This window comes from Natrix helvetica, assembly GCF_964273705.1.
Source record: "Natrix helvetica genome assembly, chromosome: 16".
NCBI lineage: Eukaryota > Metazoa > Chordata > Lepidosauria > Squamata > Natricidae > Natrix > Natrix helvetica.
The window spans coordinates 7,390,557-7,415,457 of record NC_138563.1 but is presented as its reverse complement, the minus strand read 5'-3'; the positions used below and the strand labels follow the sequence as shown (position 1 = coordinate 7,415,457).

Here is a 24,901-nt window from a genome sequence, read left to right as displayed (position 1 = left end):
GGCTCGCATGCCACAAGTGGGGGGAGCACAGGGGGGGGTCGCGTGCGGTGTGCCACACCCATAATGCAATGCGCGATCCCTTCAGTGCGCATGCGTGCACAACGCGTGACCCCCCCCCATTTTTACATGCTTTTTTCGCCCTCCCCAGGCTCCAGAGGCTTTATAGGAGCCTGGGGAGGGCGAAAAGAGCCTCCCCCGCCCCCCCCAGAGGCCCTCCGGAGGCTTCAGGGAAGCCTCTGGACGGTCCCTGAAGCCTCCGGAGGGCCTCAGGGGGGGCGGGGGACACTCCTTTCGCCCTCCCCAGGCTCCTATAAAGCCTCTGGAGCCTGGGGAGGATGAAGAATGGCTTTTAAAAAGGTGAACTTAGCTGGCCAGCTGATAGGGCAGCGCCTCACGTGCCTTGACAAATGGCTCCGCGTGCCACCTGTGGCACGCGTGCCATAGGTTCGCCATCACTGGACTAGAAGGTCCCTTCCAACTCTGCTATTGTATTGTATTGTATTGTACTATGGTTACCAGTATATGTACATATTTTGTGTGTTTTTTTCTTCTTTACTTCTCTTCTGGTAAATGATATACCCTGACAAAGCACTGTATTCAAAATGTTTATGAATAAAATAATAATAAAGTAAATAAGTAAATAAATAAATAAAATAAACTGGGGTTAAAGCTTCTCCATAGCTTTTAGTTTTTCATCCTTAGCCAATTTTGCTGTCGTGCAGGGAGTCCTCAACTTACGACCACAATTGAGCCCCAAATTTTTGTCACTAAGCAGAACATTTGTGAGAGGAGTTTTGCCTATTTTACAACCTTTCTTGCCGCCGTTGTTAAGTGAATCCCAGGCAGTGGTTAAGTTAGTCACACGGTTGTTAAATGAAATCTGGCTCCCCCATTGACTTTGCTTGTTGGAAGGTCGCAAAGGGGGAATCACATGACCCTACAACTGTCATAAGTACATGCCAGTTGCCAAGTGTCCGGATTTTGATTATGTGACCACGGCGATGCCGCATGGTTGTTAAGGGTGAAAAACAGTCATAAGTCACTTTTTCCAGAGCCGTTATAACTTTGAACGGTCCCTAAATGAATTGTTGTTAAGTCAAGGACGAGCTGTCTTAGCCTAGTTCAGTGTTTCTCCACCTTGGTAGCTTGAAGATGGGTGGATTTCAACTCCCAGAATCCCCCAGCCGGCATCTTTAAAATAGGTGGATTTCAACTCCTAGAATCCCCCTGCCTAGCAGGCTTTAAAATAGGTAGACTTCGACTCCCAGAATCCCCCAGCCAGCATCCTTTAAGATGGGTGGACTTCAACTCCCAGAATCCCCCAACCAGCATCCTTTAAGATGGGTGGACTTCAATTCCCAGAATCCCCCAGCCAGAATCCTTTTAAGATGGGTGGACTTCAATTCCCAGAAACCCTGAGCCAGCATCCTTTAAGATGGGTGGATTTCAACTCCCAGAATCCCCCAGCCAGCATCCTTTAAGATGGGTGGATTTCAACTCCCAGAATCCCCCAGCCAGCATCCTTTAAGATGGGTGGATTTCAACTCCCAGAATCCCCCAGCCAGAATCCTTTTAAGATGGGTGGACTTCAACTCCCAGAATCCCCCAGCCAGCATCCTTTAAGATGGCTGGACTTCAACTCCCAGAATCCCCCAGCCAGCATCCTTTAAGATGGTTGGACTTCAACTCCCAGAATCCCCCAGCCAGAATCCTTTAAGATGGGTGGACTTCAACTCCCAGAATCCCCCAGCCAGCATCCTTTAAGATGGGTGGACTTCAATTCCCAGAAACCCTGAGCCAGCATCTGCTGCTGGCTAGGGAATCCTGGGAGCTGAAGTCCACCCATCTCCAAGCTGCCCAGGTTGACAAACACTGGTCTAAGGCTTACCCAAAGGCAACTAATCGGTGAGTGAAATCACCTACAAGGGACTTTAATTATTTAAAGCCATCCTATATTCCATGAAGAGAGTTTTGTGCTTGGTTGACTTGGGTTTATGAATTTAGCCAAGCTGCGGGGATTCTCCTTTTTTCCCCCCCTCAATATTTTGCCTTCCTTTCTACAGCCAAACACTGTCTGTCTTCACACACCAGGGTAAACTTTCCAGAACTGCATTGTGGGTTTCGGTTGGCGAACAAGCCCAGTTTTTGTGTGTGTGTGTTCCTGAGCATTTGCAAAACCTCCACTGCTTCCCCAAGTTGGAGGAGTAAAGCTTCAGTATTTTAGAGCCGGCTTGGAGAGTCTTTGAGCTGCAGGGGGTGGGGGCTGGACTAGATGACCTACAAGGTCCCTTCTGACTCTTGTTCGTCTGTTCTGCTTTATTCCTCCTCCAGCCATTTCTTTCTTTAGAATTTTTTAAAAAAATGAATCCAACTTCCCGAGCTGGCCAAGAATCAAGACTTTTCTTTAAAAAAAAACCACAGCTTTTCTCTCTCGCCCCCCCTCGCCCCCCCCCAAAGTTGCCACCTCCAGCCTCTCACCCCACCCTGGTTGAAACATGGGTGCAAACAAGCACAACAACACACACACACTTGCCCAGCCATGCCATCTCGGGGAGATGCCGAAGCAAAAAGCTGGCTGGCAGCCTCTTTGCAAGCTATAAATACAAGTGGGTGGGAGACGGATGGAAAGACAGACGAGGGGGGGGCGTTCTTCGCGGGGGCGAGGAAGGAGCTGAAGTGGAAACGGGCTAAATGGGGAAAGCAGCAGCAGCCGCTGAGCGGCTTGGCGAATGGCGGGAGGACGACAACGACACAGTGTTAACACAAGCAGCTTTTGGCTTCTGGGGAGGGTAGGAAAACAGCCCTGCATCTATCCTCCTCTTTTGATGATGGGGGACGGAGGGACGGACATTGGCAGGGCATGTGTGTTTAATCCTAGGGGTGCTTCCGGATTCTCTCCAAGGCCACTCTGGGAATTGGGAGGTTCCAATGTTCCTTGCCAGCCAGGCCGCAAAACGAGACGGGGGTTCCGGATGGCGATGCGGGCAAACCCAAGAAGAAGATGGTTAGCGAAGAGGTGGCCTTGGCTTGGACCCGATGCTTTGCATGCCTGCCCACCTGGCGCAGAGGATGGGTGAGGGTGAACCCCGGAAAAAAATCAGGATTTGTGCCAAGCAGCGCAGAAAACAGCTAAATGGAGAAAGAGGTGTGTTTTCGCACTTTAGGACCAAGTGTTGTGGCAGAGCTGGTAGCAGATTCGGACAGTGAGGAGGTTGGGGAGGAAGATGGGCCAGTCCCGGAGTCTGGGGAAGGCTCTGAGGAGGGCTCTGTGTCAGAGGCAGAGATGGGGCCAGGGCCATCTGACAGTTATCAGCTGCCTTCGGAGTCAGACATCAGTGAGGCAGAAGAACAGCTGGAGCCTGTTCCCAGTGTGCGCATGCGCAGAGCTGCCAGACGAAGGGAACAGCTGAAGAACAGGGGTCAACTTGGGAGTAAAGCCACAGGTGGACGATGAATGGCCCCTCCCAGAGGAAATAAAAGAGGAGCGCCAGGGGAGTGGAGTTTGCAGGAGAGACCATTAGTTCACTTCATCAGTTCGTGACTCTCCGAGACTCCTTGCAAAGGTTCTGCAGAGATCGGCCTGGCATCTCTCCAAGCCAGAGAAGGTCTGTGACCGTAAATCCTCCCTTGAAAGACTTTGCTGGATGTGAAGGAGCAGAATTCACAGCAAATTAAGAAAAAGGGTTTTTGTCGGGACAACAAGGAGTTTGCTTCAGGCTCTTTGGAAGCCTCAGAACAAATGTGAAATGGTTAACGAAACAGCCTGGGTATAATGTGGGTTATTCCCCCCCCCCCCCACACCCATTGAAAGTAATTTACAGATCTGGTTTATATTAGGATGGGGAAAGGTAGGTCATGGATGTTATCCCTTGGAGTTATCCCTCTGCATTCAAGGCCTCTTTGTCTTCGGATTTGTAAAATGGGCATAAGGCAACCGCTGAGGAGGAAGCCATACAACGGGGCAAAGGCGATTTCAGAGTTGGAAAATGAAGCCGGAACTGAGGGTGCCACCCTGCATATCACACCTGCCCAAATGCCCCAATGTTTGATGGCCACGCAGAGGGGGGGGGGGGGGGAAACAAAATCTGGGAAAATCAGCACAGAGGGAAGGGGCCCTGGAAGAGAAAGCTGCAGGACTGAAACCTTGTTGGGTTCAAGCTATCTTTAGGTTACGCCAAGTAATAATAATAATGTATTAAACTTGTATATCATCCCGCCTCTCGACGCCTCCGGTTGACTCATGACCATCAATCAAAGAAATTACAATCAAATCAATGAAACAGAAGGGATTAAGATAAACGGTGGCAAGACGGACATAGCGAGGGACCCCCCTCTTTCCCCAAAAAGCCGGGATGAAAATCTTCACAGCTCTTCGGAACAACATGGTGGGGGGGGGGGGAAGGTCATTTGGACTGGGAGGGGCTCGTTTCAGAGGGCAGGTAAACAACTGAGAAGGCGTGCGTTTGGGGTCTCAAGTGGTGACATTGATTAAGAATAACAGAATAACAAAGTTGGAAGGGACCCGTTTAGCTTACATCCAGTGAGATAGTAAGACCAGTCTATAAAGCCTTAGTAAGTCCACACTTAAGAGTACTGCATCCAGTTTTGGTCACCACACTATAAAAAATATGTTGAGACTCTAGAAAGAGTGCAGAGAAGAGCAACCAGGATGATGAGGGGACTGGAGGCTAAGACATACAATGGACGGTTGCAGGAACTGGGCATGGCTGGTCTAGGGAAGAGAAGGACCAGGGGAGACAGGAGAGCATCTTCCAATATTTGAGGGGCTGCCCCAGAGAGGAGGAGGAAGGGGGTCAAGCTATTCTCCAAAGCCCCTGAAGGCCAGAGAAGGAATAATGGATGGAAACTGAGCAAGGAGAGATTCAATCTGGAAATAAGGAGGAATTTCCTGACAAGTGAGAACAATCCACCCATGGAACAGAAGTTGCCTTCGGAAGTTGTGGGAGCTTCATCCCTGGAGGCCTTCAAGAAAAAACTGACTGCCCTCTGTCAGAAATGGTGTAGGGTCTCCTGCTTGGGTGGGGTGGGCTAGATGACCTCCAAGGTTCCTTCCAACTCTGTTAATCCGAATCTCTCTAAGATGATCAAAGGCCTGGAGGCAAAAACATGCACTGAACGGTTGCAGGAACTGGGCATGACTAGTCTAGGGAAGAGAAGGACCAGGGGAGACAGGAGAGCATCTTCCAAAATTGGAGGGGCTGCCCCAGAGAGGAGGAAGGGGGTCAAGCAATTGCACAAAACCTAGATCAGAGCCAAGATGTCACAAGGGGAGGGGATTCACACAACACTTTCAACCCAGCTAGCTAAGAGGCACACCTCCCGTCTTCACCTAGCATGCGGTTTGAATGATTGGCTGCTTGAACAGGAAAGCTGGTTCACAGGAGAGGCTAAAATTAGATCTGTTTAATCCTCACCTTGATTACTTTTATAAATAACTCAAAGGTGGCAAACAAATGCGCCTTCCTGCTCCGTTCCCCCCCCCCACAACAACCGCCCTGCGAGGTGGCTGAGCGGGAGAGTCCAGGAGATGAGGCAAAAATCAGGGAACCATTTGATTCGGAGGCAAAGGTTTTTGTGTCCGGGTTAACGGTCTCTTCCAACTCTGTTGTTCTGTTGTTCTGAACATTTTAGTCGGATCAGTGGAAAGGCACCAAACTAGGCTAATGTAAAGTGCTAAGCAGGCTTATCGATGAAAGGCGGATCGCGCACTCCGGAATCACACCGGGATAAGAAACCTAGAATAACAATCTTCCAATCGCGCAGTTCGCACCGGGCTCTGCCTCCTACAACAGGAGGGGAAAAAAACAACAACCAACCACGTTCCTTTGGACAAGTTCCACCCAGTGTTAAACCTTGGTTAGGGATTTCGTGGCTTCATGCACCCAGCAAATTTAACGCTGCTCTCAATCGATGCCGGCTTAAAGATGCTGCTCCAAAAAGGGGAACAAAATCGGCGCGTTCGTTTTCTGAGGTCAAAACATGGCAAGGAAGGGTTAAGGATTTTGTTTTCTCTTGCCTGGCCCCATTTCCAAGATGCTGGACAACCCACAAAGGCAGGATGCTGACAAATTGTGCCGCAAATTGCGCGATCGGAAGCTGTTATTCTAGGTTTCTTATCCCGGTGTGATTCCAGAGTGCGCGATCCACCTTGTGTTTATATGATGGCCTGGAAGCCATCTTTTGCTTTTGGCCTTCCAGCCTGCTGTGGGAAAATGGGAGGGGGGGTGTTATATGGGGTATGGGAGATATATAATCAAAATAGCATTCTTTTCTCAGAGAGTCAAGGACACCTTGCACTGCCCCCGGAGGGGCGTGACTGGGAGGCACCTCCAATTGGGACAGTGCCTTGATTGGACCATGGGATGGACATGTGGGCAGGGAGTGTGGGAAACATGGAAGCGTTCAGATTCGGGTTTCCCCAGATGTGCCAAGATGACATCTCTAATAAAATGGGACTTTGAGGAAACGGAAGTCTTCTTTCGTTGGGGGTGTTTTTTGGAACCTGACATTATCCCAAATCGTCTTTAAAAACTTCACCAGCTCCCTTGAACTTTGGGTTGCTGTCCAGGGTGCTGAGCCCTGATCGTCGACCCAGAACAGGTCGGTGTGCAGACTCAGGGAAGATGACCCAGGAGAGATGATGGGCTGTATCCAGTTTTGGTCACCACACTGTCAAAAACTCATCAAGGCGAGGAGCAAACTAGAACTAAGGAGACATTTCCCGACAATCAACCAATGGAACAGAAGTTGCCTTCAGAAGTGATGGCTGGTTCATCACGGGAGGCTTTCAGGAAGAGGCTAGACAGCCCTTTATCCTGAATGGTCTGGGGTCTCCTGCTTAAGGGGTTGGACTAGAAGACCTCCAAGGTCCCTTCTAACTCTGTTATTGTAGTCTAAACCTTCTGGAAGGCCGTCATGCGGCATTGATTGAAAACTTGCTTCAGATTGGGTTTAGTCTCCCAGGACTCTGGAACTTTAGTGACTTTAAGATGGGTGGACTTCAACTCCCAGAATTCCCCAGCCGGCAACACCAATGGGTGGACTTCAACTCCCAGAATTCCCCTGCAAGCGACACCAATGGGTGGACTTCAACTCCCAGAATTCCCCAGCCGGCAACACCAATGGGTGGACTTCAACTCCCAGAATTCCCCTGCCAGTGACACCAATGGGTGGACTTCAACTCCCAGAATTCCCCTGCAAGCGACATCAATGGGTGGACTTCAACTCCCAGAATTCCCCAGCTGGTGACAGCAATGGGTGGACTTCAACTCCCAGAATTCCCCTGCCAGCGACACCAATGGGTGGACTTCAACTCCCAGAATTCCCCTGCCAGCGACACCAATGGGTGGACTTCAACTCCCAGAATTCCCCTGCCAGCGACACCAATGGGTGGACTTCAACTCCCAGAATTCCCCTGCCAGCGACACCAATGGGTGGACTTCAACTCCCAGAATTCTCCAGCCAGCAACAGCTGGCTGGGGAATTCTGGGAGTTGAAGTCCACCCATCTTAAAACCAAGGAGGGCTAAAATTTTGGCCGATGAGCTTGGGAGAAAGTTGTCATCATCCACCCTGTGGGAATTAAACTTGAAGGTCAGGTTTTAATATCTCCTGCGATACATTTCCTCTCCCCCTCCCCCTCCTTCCTTGCAGCCTTTCAACGCCACTCCCCCCAATCTCATGCCCAAGCCGGCTGAGGCCTTAATAGCAGCCTCTCGACACCTTAATTTGGGGCTTCCAACCGCCGTGTCATTTCTCCTTTAATTTTAGCCCCGGGGGTTGCAAATCGACGTCCCTCCGCTGCCTGCCTCACACCCACGTCTCCTCCACACTCACAGGTGCACGCACACCTCCTGCTTGTGCAAAGGGGGCTGGCAAAAGAAGGCCGTCTGTCCTCTCTCCCCTTGAAGGTCTTTCTTCCACTGCCCCCCCCCCCACGAAGATCCAAAAATCTTCACGGCTCCTCGAAACAACATGGGGGGGGGTCATTTGGACCGGGGGGGGGGGGCTGTCATTCCAGAGGGCAGGTAAACGATTGAGAAGGGGCGCATCCGGGGTCTCAAGTGGTGACATTGATTAAGAATAACAGAATAAGAGTCGGAAGGGATCAAGTTAGGTACTGATACCACTCTATAAAGCCTTAGTAAGGTCACACCTAGAGGCCTGCATCCAGTTTTGGCCACCACACTAAAAAAAAAGGAAGTTGAGACTCTAGAAAAGAGTGCAGAGAAGAGCAACAGAGATGATGAGGGGGCTGGAGACTAAAACATCCGATGAACGGGTGCAGGAACTGGGCATGGCTGGTCTAGGGAAGAGAAGGACCAGGGGAGACAGGAGAGCATCTTCCAATATTTGAGGGGCTGCCCCAGAGAGGAGGAAGGGGTTCAAGCTATTCTCCAAAGGCCCTGAAGGCGAGATAATGGATAATGGATGGAAATTGATCAAGGAGAGATTCAACTTGGAAATAAGGAGACCTATGGAACAGAAATTGCCTTTGGAAATTGTGGGAGCTTCATCCCTGGAGGCTTTCAAGAAGAGGCTGGACTGCCACCTGTCAGAAATGGTGGAGGGTCTCCTGCTTGGGGAGGGGGTTGGACTAGATGACCTACAAGGTCCCTTCCAACTCTGATAATCTGTAAACTCATCTGGAAGGCTTTCGCCTCTCTTTTAAGGTTTAAAGAACAAGGAGGTAAAATACTCCAGTTAATCTAATCTGATCAATCCCTCTATGGAGACGAGACATTCTTTGGCCTCCAGCGATGCTCTGGAGGGCCTGGCTGGGAATTTCTAGGCTGGCTGGATTCACACCAAAGGCTTTCCCAGATGTGTGAAAACCGCGGCAGCTGCAGCAGAGATCTGTCTCGTCTCAATGCAGATCTTTGCTTTGCTGGGGTTTCGCCTGCGGTGGGAGTCCAGCTGTTGGGCCGCATCCAGCGTGCCAGCATTCTGCAAACCCAGATAAATCACCAAGCAGGGATCGGTGCCAAGGTTTGGGTTTGCTTTTTTTATGTTTTAATCGGGGGAGTGTTGTCGTGTTTTTTTTTTAAAAAAAGGATTGTATACGTCTCTGATTGGGGAGAGCCCAGAGTTGGCAGAACGATGGGTGGCTTGATGAATGCTGTCAACAAACAAACAAATGAAGAAACAAAACGCCCCGTTGAAGAGGTGGGTCAAGGCAAGAGGGAGGGCAAGGCTGCCCATCAGCCGCGGCTGAAGAAACGTCACCATCTCCCTTCTGCAAGTCAGAGTTTGTAAGTTGCCTACTGGCTGAAAGTGGCTCAAACTGTTGTGGGGCCACGGCTTTGTGTACACAAACACACACACACACACGTCAGGTTTACAAGAACGGCTTGCCACCAGAGGTTCTAGGTGCTTCATCAGTGGTGGTTTACTATTGTGGCCCTCCAGTGGCCAGTGAAGCTGGCAGCAGATTCGGACATTGAGGAGGTTGGGGAGGAAGATGAGTCAGTCCTGGAGTCTGGGGAAGGCTCTGAGGAGGGCTCTGTGTCAGAGGGCAGAGATGGGGCCAGGGCCGTCTGACAGTTATCAGCTGCCTTCGGAGTCAGACATCAGTGAGGCAGAAGAACAGCTGGAGCCTGTTCCCAGTGTGCGCATGCGCAGAGCGGCCAGACAAAGGGCACCGCTAAAGAAGAGGGGTCAACTTGGGAGGAAGGCCACAGATGGACGATGAAGGGCCCCTCTCAGAGGAAATAAAAGGGGAGCGAAAGGGGAGTGGAGTTTGCAGGAGACGATGAGTTCACTTCATTGGTTCTTGACTCTCCAAGACTCCTGGCCAAGTTTTGCAGAGATCGTCCTGGCAGCTCTCCAAGCCAGAGAAGGCCTGTGACCATAAATCCTCCTTTGAAAGACTTTGCTGGATGTGAAAGAGCAGGAGTCGCAGTCAATGAATAAAAGGTGTTTTTTTTGGGTAAGGACCAGGAGTTTACTTCATGCTCTTGGGAAGCCTCACTCAGAACATTTACAAGAAGAGGCTGAACGGCCTTTTGTCTGGGATGGCGTATAGGGTCTCCTGCTTGAGCAGGGGGGTGGACTAGAAAACCTCCAAGGTCCCTTCCTATTCTGTTAACCAAAGCACCTGCAGACGGAACAAGGAGCAACGGATGGAAACGAATCAAGTAGAGAAGCAACCTACAAAAAAGGAAAGTGTTTCCTGACAGTTGGAACAATCAATCAGTGGAACTTGTGGGGGCTTCATCATTGCAGGCTTTTAAGAATTGGCAGCCATTTGTCCAGAATGATCTAGGGCAGCGATGGCGAACCTTTTTGGGCTTACATGCCGTAAGGGGGAGAGCGCAGGGGGGGAGCGCGGGTGTGCCACATCCATAATGCAACACACACACACACAGTGCGCATGTGCGAATGAGAGGCGCTCCCCCCTATTTTTTGCATGCTTTTTTCGCTCTCCCCAGGCTCCAGAGGCTTTATAGGAGCCTGGGGAGGGCGAAAAAAGCCTCTCCCGCCACCCCCGCCCCCTCCGGAGCCCTCCGGAGGCTTCCGGGACCTTCAGGAGGCTTCCCTGAAGGCTCCGGAGGACTAAAAACGACCCCATGAGCAAATGAGAAGTCATTTCAGGTTTGCTCGTAGGGCCGGTTTAAGCCCTCCGGAGGCTTCAAGGAAGTGTCCGCAAGGTCCCTGAAGCCGCCGGAAGGCTTAAACCGACCCTACAAATAACCGGAAGTCAGTTCCCGAACTTCCAGTTTGTCCATAGGGCCTTTTTTTGCGCTCTGGAGACTTCAGGGAAGTTCCTGAAGCCCCTGGAGGGCCTCTGTGGGGGAGGCTCTTTTCGCCCTCCCCAGGCTCCTATAAAGCCTCTGGAGCCTGGGGAGGGCGAAAAATGACTTTAAAAAGCCAACTGACAGGGCAATGCCTCGCATGCCCTTACAAATGGCTCCATATGTTCGCCATGCCGGGAATAGGATCTCCTGCTTGAGCAGGGGGGTTGGACTAGAAGACCTCCAAGGTCCCTTCCAGTTATGATGGCACATCGGAATAACTCCAACGGCCAATTCGGGACTCTGTCCAAACTGCCCTGGGATTGATATTCCTGGCGAGTAAAGTCCGTGTTCATGAGACCAAGGAGCATTCCCCCCTCACTCCCTTTGGCCCCCGGCCCATCCTCTCATGTAGCTGACCACCCCCTGGGAGGCTAGGAGTAAACTGGGAGGCAGAACCGCTCAGAGAAAAGAGGAGAGAGGGCGGCGCATGGATCCACACACACACAGTGCCTTGTGCAGAGGGAACAGAGGCCTGCAATGAGACACGCCAGAGAGAAGGGACTGACCACACAACACACACACACACACACACCAGCCAATCTCTGACTGCCTAGACACCCCTCTGTGCCCAACTGGCTGCCCCCGGGGCACCCCCCTTCTGCTCCGGACAGAGTTAATGGGCTGTGTAACTGCAAACCAGACGCATGGGAAGCTATGGCGTGGCGCACTTCACATGCTCTCTGCCTCCGGAGGGCAGGAGTCCTCTTCGGTGGCTTCCCTAATCAGCAGGCCATTAACAGAGTGACTAATGGGAGGTTCTCCCCCGCTGGAAAATACTCACCGGTGGGGTGGGGGGCAGAAGAGAGTCAACATGGGCCCCCAGGCGCTGTGGCATCCACTCACTGGCTTTCACCATCTTTCAAGTGAGGGCCGGAGGTGCTCTAACCTACTTCAGATGTGGTCGAGCAGTTCCGGCGAGGATAGGGCGCCACGAGTGTTACAAAGGAGTGTCTGATTTGCAGATGGAGGGGGGGGGGGACCACACTCTGTTTTTATTTCACTTCTAAGGGCCCCAAACACCAATGGCGCATTGCATTTACCCTGCAGCGATGGGTTTCACATTTTGCTCCCACCGGTTCTCCCACTCCCCTTTCGCTCCTCTTTTATGTCCTCTGGGAGGGGCCATTCATAGTCCACCTGTGGCCTTACTCCTAAGTTGACCCTTGTTCTTTAGCTCTTCCCTTCGTCTGGCAGCTCTGCGCATGCGCACACTGGGAACAGGCTCCAGCTGTTCTTCTGCCCCACTGATGTCTGACTCTGAAGGCAGCTGATAACTGTCAGACGGCCCTGGCCCCCTCTCTGCCTCCAACACAGAGCCCTTATCAGAGCCTTCCCCAGACTCCAGGACTGGCCCAGGTTCCTCCCCAACCCTCCTCACTGTCTGACTGCCAGGCCACAACAGCTTTAAAGAAGAAATTGGACAGTCATGTGTCTGGAAAAAAAAGTATAGATAGGTTCCACTGCTTGAATAGGGGGTTGGACTAGAAGACCTCCAAGGTCCCTTCCAACTCTGCTATTGTATTGTATTGTATTGTATTGTATTGTCCCTTCCAGTTCTATTCTGATTCTGACTCAGTTAAAATTGTTAGCGTCTCAGTATTTGCGCTCTGCTTTTTTTCCCTTTTTTTTTTTCTTTTTGCAAAAGCTGACTTCCTTTGGCCTAACTGCATATAGCCAGAGGCGTTTCCTTTCCAAAGGCCTCTGAATTAAATGAGATCTCCTCAAGCTTTGGTTGGGTTCCCTCTGGGGAGCCCCTTCCAAAACATCACCAAATGGCACCTACGACAGAAACATCATCTTTAATACATAAAGAGCACAAGGCCATCAAATCAAATTAGCTTCAGGGTTGGTTTGTTTTTTGCCTCCACCCGCTCTGGATTTCTGGAGTGCTGGTGTCCCAAAGCTAAGCTTCGGCCAGCAAGAATGGATTCTTGTGCCTTCAATGAATGCGTTTGTATTTATTTATGAATCTGATTTATATTATCTCTTCCCTTCCAGACTCCAGGAGGTTCTGGATGATGAATAAGACAGACGCAATAATAATAATAAAAACTCCCACCTTCCCCCCAAAGCCCTCCACTCACAATTGTAGGGAAGAGGATGGTCTTTGAGGCTTGCCTGGAAGAGAGATGGTAGGGGGTCTTCAGATCTTGGGGGAGGGGGAAGAGACTCCAGAGGGCAGGTGGGGTGGCAGGGTGTTTTGACCGAGGCTTCCCAAGAGCATGAAGCAAACTCCTCATCCCGACAAAAAAACCCTTTTATTAATTGACTGTGAATTCTGCTGCTTCACATCCAGCAAAGTCTTTCAAGGGAGGATTTACGGTCACAGACCTTATCAGGCTTGGAGAGCTGCCAGGCCCATCTCTGCAGAACTTGGCAAGGAGCCTCAGAGAATCACGACCAATGAAGCAAACTGATGGCCTCCTGCAAACTCCACTCCCCTTTTGCTCTCCTTTTATTTCCTCTGGGAGGGGCCATTCATTGTCTACCTGTGGCCTTCCTCCCAAGTCGCCCCCTGTTCTTTAGCTGTTCCCTTCGCCTGGCAACTCTGCGCATGCGCACACTGGGAACAGGCTCCAGCTGTTCTTCTGCCTCACTGATTTCTGACTCTGAAGGCAGCTGATAACTGTCAGACGGCCCTGGCCCCCTCTCTGCCTCTGACACAGAGCCCTCCTCAGAGCCTTCCCCAGACTCCAGGACTGGCCCAGGTTCCTCCCCAACCTCCTCATTGTCCGAATCTGCTGTCAGCTCCGCTGGCCCCTGGCAGGCACAACGGGAAGGGAATGGTTCCTTTTGGGATCCTACTACATCCTTTTTCTTTTTACAACCCTGTAATCCCTTGTATCGGCCTGGAGTCGGGATAGCTGAGTGGAGCTGAGCATTTACTGGCCGGATGCCCTTCCCAACACCTGAAGGACTGAGCTCCCTTGAGAAGTCCATGATGCCAAGAAAAGGGGAAGGAAAGATAAGCGATGCGGTGACTGCTGGAATATTTGAAGGTCCAGATTAAAGGAAGAACATTCTGGAGAAGATCCATCCATGTGGTCAACAAGAGCCAACCCCAGCTAAGATGTTCCCAAACTGTTCGCCGGAGTGTTGAAGACTTGGGTATAAACAGGGAACGTTCTAACACATGTGGTGGACCTGCCCCAAGGTGGGAAAATATTGGCGCAAGATAAGGAAGTGGCTGGAAGAGATAACTGAGCGAAGGATAGAGCTGAAGCCGGAATTGTTTCTCCTGGGAGTCTTTGATGGGAAAACGGAGGAAAAAATTACAGTACATAATATTACACATATTAACTGCAAGTAGAATCATTCTAGCACAGAACTGGAAACAAACAGATATTCCTCCCAGACCTGATTATAAGAAGGAAAATCTATGAATGTGCCAAAATTGATAGACTGCCTATGGGAATGAAGGAGAAGGAAGAAACTGAGTATTATCAAATTTGGAATAGACGGTATTCCTGGCTTGAGGGTTGAACGTAAAACTTAAGGAATAAAGGGTAAAAGTATAATATAGAGGGCGTATTTAAATAAGGATATAACATAGGAGAGTGATATAGAGATAGATTTTTTTGTAAATAAGACTGCTACGAAAAATATGTACATCGATATGGAGAAGCTGTTACAAGTGTAAATTTGTGTTTTGTTTTTTTAAATGTTGGAGAATGTAATAAACACTATTTATTCGGTGGCCCTGAAAACAACCAGTTGAACAATTGGGCACCAGGAAAATCCAAGCTGGAGATGCCACTATTTCTACTTGGAAAGTCAGAAACCATTCTCACAACCTTGCTAGAAAGTTCTCCGGGGGAGACGTCGAAGCACTTTCGGGCTGGAAAGGAAGGATTCCTTGCAAGAGGGCCATCAGTCTTCTCCCTCCCTGGGAGCCTTGCCTGCTTATGTCTTCCTCTCAGATTTACAGTCCAACAGACCTTCAAGATCGGCGGACAGCCGAGAGCACCCCGAGGACGGCAGAGCCAGGAAAGACAAGTGTGAATCAGAGAGAAAATGACAAGTCCAGGATCCCGCTCCGAGGTTGGGATGTGTGTGTGGCAGGTGAGCGCTGAACTAAGCTGCCAAGATTGTTTCGTTACCTAATGCAAGGCGGGCTGTGGCCCGGGGAGAAGGGACGCAACTGCCCTCGGGCGTCATCTCAAGCCTTTCGATCCAACCCCGGGGTAGATACTCAGGCTGACCAGTTCTGTGAACCCGGCGGCAGGAGGTGTTTCTTTTGCAGAATTGAAAGGGAAGATCACCTGGGGCAGAGCAGAAGAAGCTTCTTGGATGAGAAGCGAAATGTCTTCAAAAAGAAAAAAGAAAAAACAAGAAGTCCGGTTGACTTGAAAAAAGCACCTTTGGGACAAGCAGGACTTGGATGACGGAGAATCTCTACAGACTTTTAGCGATACAATCTGGGATGGACACCCTTGGAATGGTGGGGGAGTAGGAATGGATTTCCAGGGGGAAAAAAATTGCATACTACAGGAACCATTTGCATCACTCAGGTGACCCTGAGGACAAAGGTAAATCTCCAAGTGGCCTCAATGACCCTCTCAAAGGATGCAAATGACCAGCTGTCTGCAAGGTGTATCAATCCTTCCATTCCCCACCATCCAGTCAGAGCTGAAGAAGCTTCTTGGATGAGAGGGGAAATGTCTTCAAAGAGAAGTCAGAAAGTCCAGTTGCCTCCTGAAAAAAGCTCCTTTGCGACAACCATGATCTTAGATGACGGAGAATCTCTAGAGCAGGGGTGTCCAAACTTGGGAACTTTAAGACTTGTGGACTTCAACTCCCAGAATTCCCCAGCCAGCTGGCTGGGGAATTCTGGGAGTTGAAGTCCACAAGTCTTAAAGTTCCCAAGTTTGGACACCCCTGCTCTAGAGATTTTTAGCTGTGCAATTTGGGATGGACACCCTTGGAATGGCGTGGGGGTAGGAATGGATTTCCAGAAGGCAAAATTGCAGACGACAGGAACTATTTGCGCCTCAGTTTGAAGCACGCAGAGATGTGGCTTACTAACTTTATCGACTGCGGTGATTCCCTTAACATCCGTGGCAAGGAAGGTCGTAACACGGGGGAACAAACTCACTTAAGAAAGGTCTCACTTAACCACAGACGTTTGGGTCTCCGTTGTGGTCGTAAGTCGAGGGCTACCTGTAATCTGCGCTCCAGCATGCTCAAGAGACCCTCGCAATCTCTCTAACGCGGTGTACTCAGCAATAATATTCCCACCGCCCTCCATCAGCGACTGTGCCGTCTGTAAGACGAAACTGCCCAAGGGGGAGGTCGACTCAGCCTCTTTTAATAGGGGGCAATCGTGGGGATATCTGAGGGAGGGGAGGTGGCCCGCGTGCCCCCTCTTTCCAGCGTGCTTCAGGACCTCGGTATAACCGGGCTCATTAAGGACTCCCGAGTCTTCGCTGCCAGCCCCTGGTCTCGTTAAAGTGGAATGGGCTGTCAGCCCCAATACGCAACTGGCTTCATCAGCAGGAGCTGGGGAAGGGGAGGGGGAGAGAAACGAAGTGGGGGCTGCGGAGGAGAAGCAGAAAGAGGAGGGGGCCCGGATTTGGGTTTCTCTGATTCAAGACTCTCCCTCGGGGTAGGGGCTGCTGCAACAGGGGAAGTGCGCAGGCCTCCACAGAAAAAAGCAATAATAGAGTTGGAAGGGACTTTGGAGGTCATCCAGTCCAACCCCGCCCCCTGCTCAGGCAGGAAACCCTATAACATTTCAGACAAGTGTCTTTTTTTCAAAGCCTCCAGTGAAACAACTTCTGGAGGCAGGTTGTTCCACTGATTAATTGTTCTCATTGTCAGGAAATTTCTCCTTAATTCTAGGATGCTTCTCTCCTTGATTGGTCTCCATCCGTTGCTTCTCGGGTGTTTTGCGGAATAGCTTGACCCCCTCTTCTTTGTGGCAGCCCGTCAAATATCGGAAGGCTGCTGTCATGTCATCCCTGGTCCTTTTAGGAGAGTTGGAGTGTCTTAGGTTACCTGATCCCCTTTTTGCAACCTTTTGACAAGCAAAGTCAACGGAGAAGCCAAAGTCACTTAACAGCCAAGCTACTAACTTATCCACTGTGGTGATTCCCTTAACAACTGTAGCAAGAAAGGTCGTAAGATGAGGTCAAACGCGCTTAACAAATGTCTCGCTGAACAACAGAAATCTTGGGCTCAGTTGTGGTCATAAGTCAAGAAGTCTCTGTCCGAGCTTTGGCATTTCAGCACCATGGAAAGATCTGCCCTACATCCTCAGGGGGAAATGAATGTTTTTTGAAACAGGACTACCAACAAGCATGGCTTGCTATCATGGAAGGGTCTAGCCTAGCACGTGTTCCTTAGCAGCTTTAACATGTAGGGACTTCAACTCCCAGAATTCCCCAGTCAGCAAAGCTGCCAAGGTTGAATCAAAGGGGCCCTTGGAGGTCTTCTAGTCCAGGGGTCCCCAAGCTTTCGGACTTCAGGGATCACTAAATTCATAATCCTACGGACCACTAATATGATCTGCCTAATGACCAGCTGGGTGGGCGTGGCAAGGTAGTCATGTGACTGGGTGGGTGTGGCCAACTCGAGGTCATTCACGCCAAGGGGCACCTTGACAGCCTCTATTTGCCCCTCCTCGCCTGCCTGCCCGGGCTCCTTAGGGCCCCAACAGGAAGCCGTTGCTGGAGCTAAGCAGCCCCCAGGAGAAAGAGTTGGCAAAAGAGCTCAGTTCAAATTGGATCTGACCGGGAAGGAGGCTCAGCAGAAGCACCTCACTGAGGACTAGGAGCATAGGCTTTCCAAGCAGAGGGAAGCCCTGCGGGAGTGCAAGGCCAGGTACCAGCGCCTGGAGGCTCAGTGGGCTGAGATGGTCAGCCAGTTCCAGGCCGTGATGCAGTCCCACTGGAACGAGTCTTCTTTAAGCCTCCAGTCCCCTCATCATCCTGGTTGCTCTTCTCTGCACTCTTTCTAGAGTCTCAACATCTTTTTAAAAGTGTGGGGACCAAAACTGGATGCAGGACTCCAGGTGTGGCCTTACTAAGGCTTTATAGGGTGGTATTAGGACCTCCCTTGATCTTGATTGTATCCCTCTGTTCATGTAATTTAGGATTGCATTGGCTTTTTTGGCTGCTGGCTCCGATTTAGCTGGTTGTCCACTAAGACTCCCAGATCCCTCTCCCAGTCACTGCTATTAAGCCTGGTTTCACCCAGTCTCTGTATGTGGGTTTTTCTTGCCTAAGTGTAGGACTTCACTTCTCTCTACACTGAATTTCATTTTGTTAGCTAGGACCCAGGGTTCAAAAGTCTGTCAGGATCCATCTGGATCTCGAGCCTGTCTTCTAGGGTGTTGGCTACTCCTGCAAGCTTAGTGTCATCTTTGTTAAGTTCCCCTTCTGTTCCCTCATCTAAGTCGTGCATGAAGATATTGAAGAGTCCTGGGCCTCAGAGGGAACCTTGTGGTACCCCACTGCTTACTCCCCTCCGTGTAGATGTGATACCTGTTGGAGCAGGACGAGGGAGGGGGAGTTAAACATCTCCACCCTCCGTTTCCCTTCCCTGCATACCTTCACAGCAGATTTAAGTTGAATCATGTTGTAATTAAAAATGAAACCTCCAGGCCCCATTAAAAGGTACCTGGGAATATCGGGCGACAGGCACTTCCTCCGCAAGGATGCAGGGAATGTTACATCCGCTCTCTGCACACTCATCTGAACAGCCTTTTTTTTTTTAATTTCCCTGAAAAAGTTCCCTAAAAGGGGTTCAAGGCACCAGGCTAGAAAACAGGAGGCCGTGAGTTCTAGTCCTGCCTTAGATATGAAAGCCAGCTGGGTGACCTCCGGCCAATCAGCAAGAGACGGTGAGTTCTAGTCTAGCTGCTGGAATAACAGGTGGAAGGGACCTTGGAGGTCTTCTAGTCAAACCCCCTGCTCAATCAGGAGACCCTATATGTGTGACGGTCAACCCACCGCGTGTGTGCCGGAAGGGGCATGCAGAGCCATCTCTCTGGGCACCCTTTGCTCTTCCAGGTTCTGGCCCGCCAGCCAGCTGGTCTTCGCGCACGCGGGAGCACCAGAAAGTGGAAGAGCAGCTCCCTGGCGCGCATCCGTGCCAGGAACCGGAAGATCATGTGACCGGTGTGCATGGGCAGCCCGAAAACTGGAAGCTCAGCTTTTGTGTGCCGGAGAACTGCTCTTTTTGTTCCCGGAGCTCCACCATGCATACATGTTCCCGTTTTGGCACTCGGTGCTGAAAATGTTTGCCAACATTGCCTTATATCATTTCAGACAATTTCTTGTACAATTTCTTCTTAAAAACTTCCAGTGTTGGGGCATTCACAACTTCTGGAGGCAACTTCTGTTCCACTGGTTAATTGTTCTAACTGTCAGGAAATTCCTCCTCAGTTCTAAGTTGCTTCTCTCCTTGATTAGTTTCCACCCATTGCTTCTTGTCCTGCCCTCAGGTGCTTTGGAGAATAGCTTGGCTCCCTCTTCTTTGGGGCAGCCCCTGAGATGTTGGAAGACTGCTATCATGTCTCCCCTGGTCCTTCTTTCTATTAAACTATTCATCCCCAGTTCCTGCAACCGTTCTTCATATGTTTTAGTCTCCAGTCCCCTAATCACCTTTGTTGCTCTTCTCTGCACTCTTTCTAGAGTCTCCACATCCTTTTTACATCGTGGCGACCAGAACTGAATGCAGTATTCCAAGTGTTATATAGTATATATTCCTTATAAGGTGGTATTAACCCTTCACGTGATCTTGATTCCATCCCTCTGTTGTTGCAGCCTAGAACTGCGTTGGCTTTTTTCGCACGGCTGGCTCCTATTTAAATGGTTGTCCACTAGGACTCCGAGATCCCTCTCGCATGTACAACTGTTGAGTTACTTCTATCGAAATGCAACGGTATAGTAGTGAAAGTGATAGAGTTAGGGATTGTAGCCCTCAGATTACTACCTAGCCTATCTTCCACTTCTCCCCACAACCTCTGCCTCATTCAGAAGACGGTTCGGTCAGGGTTGGTCTCCCCACCCATCCGCAATCTCTCAAAACATCTCAGCCTTCCCTTGCCGGCTGTGGTTAAAGTCCCCTTTACAACAGGTAGGTAATTATGACGAATATTGTTCCTACTTTAACCTTTAGATTTCAAGCTGGTTCAGTTCTACAGAGGAAGGATTGAGTTTGTCATCTGCACCTCCATAACTGTCTGGTTTGGCTCTGCAACCCAACAAGACAGACGGAGACTTCAGAGGAGAATCAGAGCTGCAGAAAAAACAATGGCTACCAACCTGCCTCCCATTGAGGACCTGCACACTGCAAGTGTCAAAAAGAGGGCTGGGGAAATATTTACAGACCCCTCGCATCCTGGACATCAATTGTTTCAACTCCTACCCTCAAAAACGACACTATAGGGCACTACACACCAGAACAGGTAGACACAAGGACAATTTTCCCCCCGAATGCCATCACTCTGCTAAACAAATAATTCCAACAACACTTTCAAATTATTTACTAAGACCGTATTACTATTATTTTCTCTTCCTTCCTAGTATCTATCTCTCCCCACTTATGACTATAACTTTGTTGCTTGTATCTTTCAATTTATATCGTTTTTATTTGTTTCCTAGTACGATTTGATAGCTTATTAGTAACCTTGAGTATCACTAAGTGTTGTATCTTATGATTCTTGATGAATGTATTTTATTCTCCTTATGTACGCCGAGAGCTTATGCACCAAAGACAAATCCCTTGTGTGTCCAATCACACTTGGCCAATAAAGAATAAAAGACTAGAAAGAGTTTCTGGCCAACCCCCCCTCCCCCCACTCTAATCTTATTGCTTTGCCGACCGGCAGTTTGCACGATGCCAGGGGGAGAGCGGGCAAAAATATTTCCCCTCGACTCGCTCCCTTAAGCTTTGCTTCAGGTTTGCCGTCAAAAAGGACGAGGGGGGGTTAAGCAACAGACTCCCCCCTCCCCACCCGTACAGAAGGGTTTTTTGGGGTTTTCATGAGCTCCGACGCAAACTACGGTAATCGGATTCGGACTAATAATCTTTCAGGCGTCTCGCTTCTCTCGGATGCATTGCTTCGCTCCGAGAAGACAGCAAAAAAAAAAAAAAAACACACCCCAAAACAAAAGGAAGTTTTTGAAAACGGGGGAAAGAAGAGGCATTGTACACGCTAAATTATGTTTAGAAATGCATAGAAGCCTAGCATGTTTACCAGTATGCTTTTGGGGAGGAAAATGCATTCATAATTAAGGCGTAAGTAATATTTTGTTCAAATCACAGAAAGCACAGAATGGATAGAAACCAAAATCGACCACCTCTGCTGGTTTAAAGGTAAAGGTTCCCCTCGCACAGATGTGCTAGTCGTTCCCGACTCTAGGGGGCGGTACTCATCTCCGTTCCAAAGCCGAAGAGCCAGCGTTGTCCGAAGATGTCTCCGGGGTCATGTGGCTGGCATGACTCAACGCCGAAGGCGCACGGAACGCTGTTCCCTTCCCACCAAAGGTGGTTCCTATTTTCCTACTTGCATTTTTGACCTGCTTTCGAATGGCTAGGTTGGCAGAAGCTGGGACAAGTCACGGGAGCTCACCCCGTTACGCGGCGCTAGGGATTCGAACCGCCAAACTGCCGACCTTTCTGATCGACAAGCTCAGCGTCTTAGCCACTGAGCCACTGCATTCCTTTTTCTGCTTTTTTTCCCTTTCCTTTTTCTGCTTTTACAAACCCTTTGTTCTCCACTCTCCTTATTTGGATCCGTAATCGTAAATAAAACAAACTTTGAAAGGTTTTCCTTTGGCTCCCAACAATCTTGCCGTCTCATTGCCGGCAGCCACTTCGCCCTGAGATCACTGGCTCCCCAAGGATTTATTTATCCCCAGTAATTTCCAAGCAATTCCCTCCAGAGAATATCCGCCACCAGATGCCATGGGGTTGAACCCGACTGCCGACACCCCAAACGCCGATTCTTTCTCTTTTAAAGCTGCATTTAATGCCCAACCTTCTGTTTCTCATTAGCTCTGAATGCTTGCACAACAAGAAAAAAAAAGAAAGAACGGGGGGATGGGGGGGAAGAAACCCAAATGCAAACATTCATTCAGGCGCGAGCAAGTGAGAAATAAAAGGTCCCAGAACGCAACTAAGCAAACAAGTAAATAAATAACACTCTGAAGGGAAGGATGCTTAAAAGACGTGTTGGGGCAAATGTATAAACATTCTAAATTGTTATTGTTGTTAGGAAGGTGGTAAGGATGGTAATGATGCAAACACATCCAGAATGCAAACCCAGGTTGGTTGGATGAGACGGCACAGATCTTGCGTCTCTCACTGTCGTTTACCCCCGTATTTCTTGACCGTAGCAACTTTAAGATGGGTGGACTTCAACTCCCAGAATTCCCCAGCCACCATGCTTTAAGATGGGTGGACTTCAACTCCCAGAATTCCCCAGCTACCATGCTTTAAGATGGGTGGACTTCAACTCCCAGAATTCCCCAGCCAGCATGCTTTAAGAGGGGTGGACCTCAACTCCCAGAATCCCCCAGCCACCATGTTTTAAGATGGGTGGACTTCAACTCCCAGAATTCCCCAGCCAACATGCTTTAAGATGGGTGGACTTCAACTCCCAGAATTCCCCAGCCAGCATGCTTTAAGAGGGGTGGACCTCAACTCCCAGAATCCCCCAGCCACCATGTTTTAAGATGGGTGGACTTCAACTCCCAGAATTCCCCAGCCAGCATGCTTTAAGATGGGTGGACTTCAACTCCCAGAATTCCCCAGCCAACATGCTTTAAGATGGGTGGACTATAACTCCCAGAATTCCCCAGCCAGCATGCTTTAAGATGGGTGGACTATAACTCCCAGAATTCCCCAGCCAGCATGCTTTAAGATGGGTGGACTTCAACTCCCAGAATTCCCCAGCCAACATGCTTTAAGATGGGTGGACTTCAACTCCCAGAATTCCCCAGCCACCATGCTTTAAGATGGCTGGACTTCAACTCCCAGAATTCCCCAGCCAGCCTGAATTCTGGGAGTTGCAGTTCTCACTTCTTAAAGTTGCAGTGAGGTTGAGAAAAAAAACCCCAGTTACTCTTCCTTGCATTTCTGCCTTCTGAAGTTTTTAATCCCACCTTCTCTCTCTCTCCCTCCCTCCCTCCCTTCCCTGCTCTCTCTCTCTCTCTCTCTGTGTGTCTGTCTCTCTCTCCCCTCCCTCCTCTCTCTGCCTCTCTCTCTCTCTCTCTCTCTCTCTATGTACATTTATCACCTGAATCTCAGCCTCCCCCTTTGACAAACCTGTTGGTCTTCAGCCACTGCGCAGCTCAACGCTCCCGAGACTTCCAGTGGGCCGACTCCCCAGGGGGGTGGGAAGGATGAGCGTAAGAGGAAAGGGAAATTGGGTGGGACTCCCAAGGTGAGGATGCCCACTTCCTGGCTGTTTCCTTCAAGGCTCGGCCCACAAGAGCATCCAGAGATGGTCTGCGGCTTGAGTGGGTAGCTTTATTTTCATTTCTACAAGCAGTGCCGCCCAAGTGTCTTTCGGAGTGGAAACAGAGGATGTAGAGGGGGGGCCCTAACCCATGTACCTCTTCTACCCTCCCCCCGCCTCCCCCCAGGGAGACCTGCAGTCTCGGCAGGCAGAACAAGTCAGATCAAAGAGACGCCCCTGAGAAAACCTGCCGGTGTGGAATTTCGAGCCTGCAGCCGCGTTTTCACAAGGATCCATTGCAGGGATCTGGTTGGGAATCGTCCCCGTTCTCCTTGAGTTCCGATTAAAGGCTGAGCAGAAAGACCCCCCCCCCCTTATCCCAGGGATGGGATTCAAACATTTTAGCAAATGGTTCTCTGCCCGGTTGCTGGGTGGGTGTGGCCATTGTGGGCGTGGCCTCCTGCACCACGGCTTTGGAGGTGTTCCTCGAGCATTTGGGAGGGCGCAAACGGCCCTCCAGAGGCCGGAAACAGAGCCCGTTGCTCGCCCTCCCAGAGCCTCCACGCGGGTCATGCACTTACCTGGCATCCAAAACAAGCCGCTTGGAGAGTCCTGGGAGGGGAGGGGCGGGCGGGGCCAGCCTGTCCTTGCGACTACTGGTTCATCCAAACCGGTCCGAACCGGCTGATCCCCCCCCCCCAAAAAAAAACCTTGGCAGGGCTGTGTTGCTATGGTCGCTCCCTTCAACGTCCACCCTCTCTCCCGAATCTCCGGGTACTCACGGTCATTGCACACCGGGCCGCCGTAGGAGGTCATGGTACAGTCACAGGTGTAGCCGTCCCATTGCTGAAGGCAGACGCCCTGGTTGGCGCAGGAGTCCTCCGTACAGGTGGTGCTGGGGCCTGGGGAGCAAGGAGGAGGAGGAGGAGGCAGAGTCAGCGGACAGTTCCAAGCCAGGGTACTATGATCAGGACAGAGCGGTAACCAGGAAGACCCTTGCAAAGGTCCCCCGAGAATTATAGGTTCAATTTCCAGGAGATGCCAGCTTGCTTTGGAAAATCTGGGGCCCATTGAGCTGTATTGGGAGGGGGGAAAGACAGGGGGGTCCACGCAACCTGGAACACTAAAGCAGAGTTCTTAATCTTCGCTGCTTGAAGAGGGGTGGGCTTCGACTCCCAGAATTCCCCAGACAGCATGGGCGGGGGCAGTGCTCATCTCCGTTTCAAAGCCGAAGAGCCAGCACTGTCCTAAGACGTCTCCGTGGTCATGTGGCCAGCATGACTCAACGCTGAAGGCTCACGGAACGCTGTTCCCTTCCCACCAAAGGTGGTTCCTATTTTTCTACTCGCATTTTTTACCTGCTTTCAAACTGCTAGGTTGGACAAGTCATGGGCGCTCACTCCGTTACACGGCGCTTGGGATTCGAACCGCCCAACTGCTGACCTTTCTGATCGACAAGCTCAGCATCTTAGCCACTGAGCCACTGCATCCCCTATCCCTAATATTGGGATAAGGGAACCCTAATGTCCTCACCTGCGTTTGAGAGGTGCCTAGATGTTTACCGAATATAGCACTCAGGCCAGCTCTTCTTGGCTTAATCATAGCTTACCGATTGAACTAATTGGCTGGGATGGCACGGAAGGCTTTCCCGTAGTCTGAAGTTGTTAATTCAAATT

The 24,901-nt window shown here is 50.4% G+C and overlaps 1 protein-coding gene across 2 annotated transcripts in view; it reads right to left on the bottom strand.

The window, feature by feature from the left end:
* The window catches only part of NRXN2 (neurexin 2), a 363,942-nt gene that overhangs the window by 169,844 nt on the left and 169,197 nt on the right, over positions 1-24,901 (bottom strand). For both annotated transcript variants that reach the window (XM_081968494.1, XM_081968495.1), the window contains exon 13: positions 24,008-24,127. In XM_081968494.1, the coding sequence (XP_081824620.1) occupies positions 24,008-24,127 (120 nt within the window). The remainder of the gene's footprint in view (positions 1-24,007; positions 24,128-24,901) is intronic.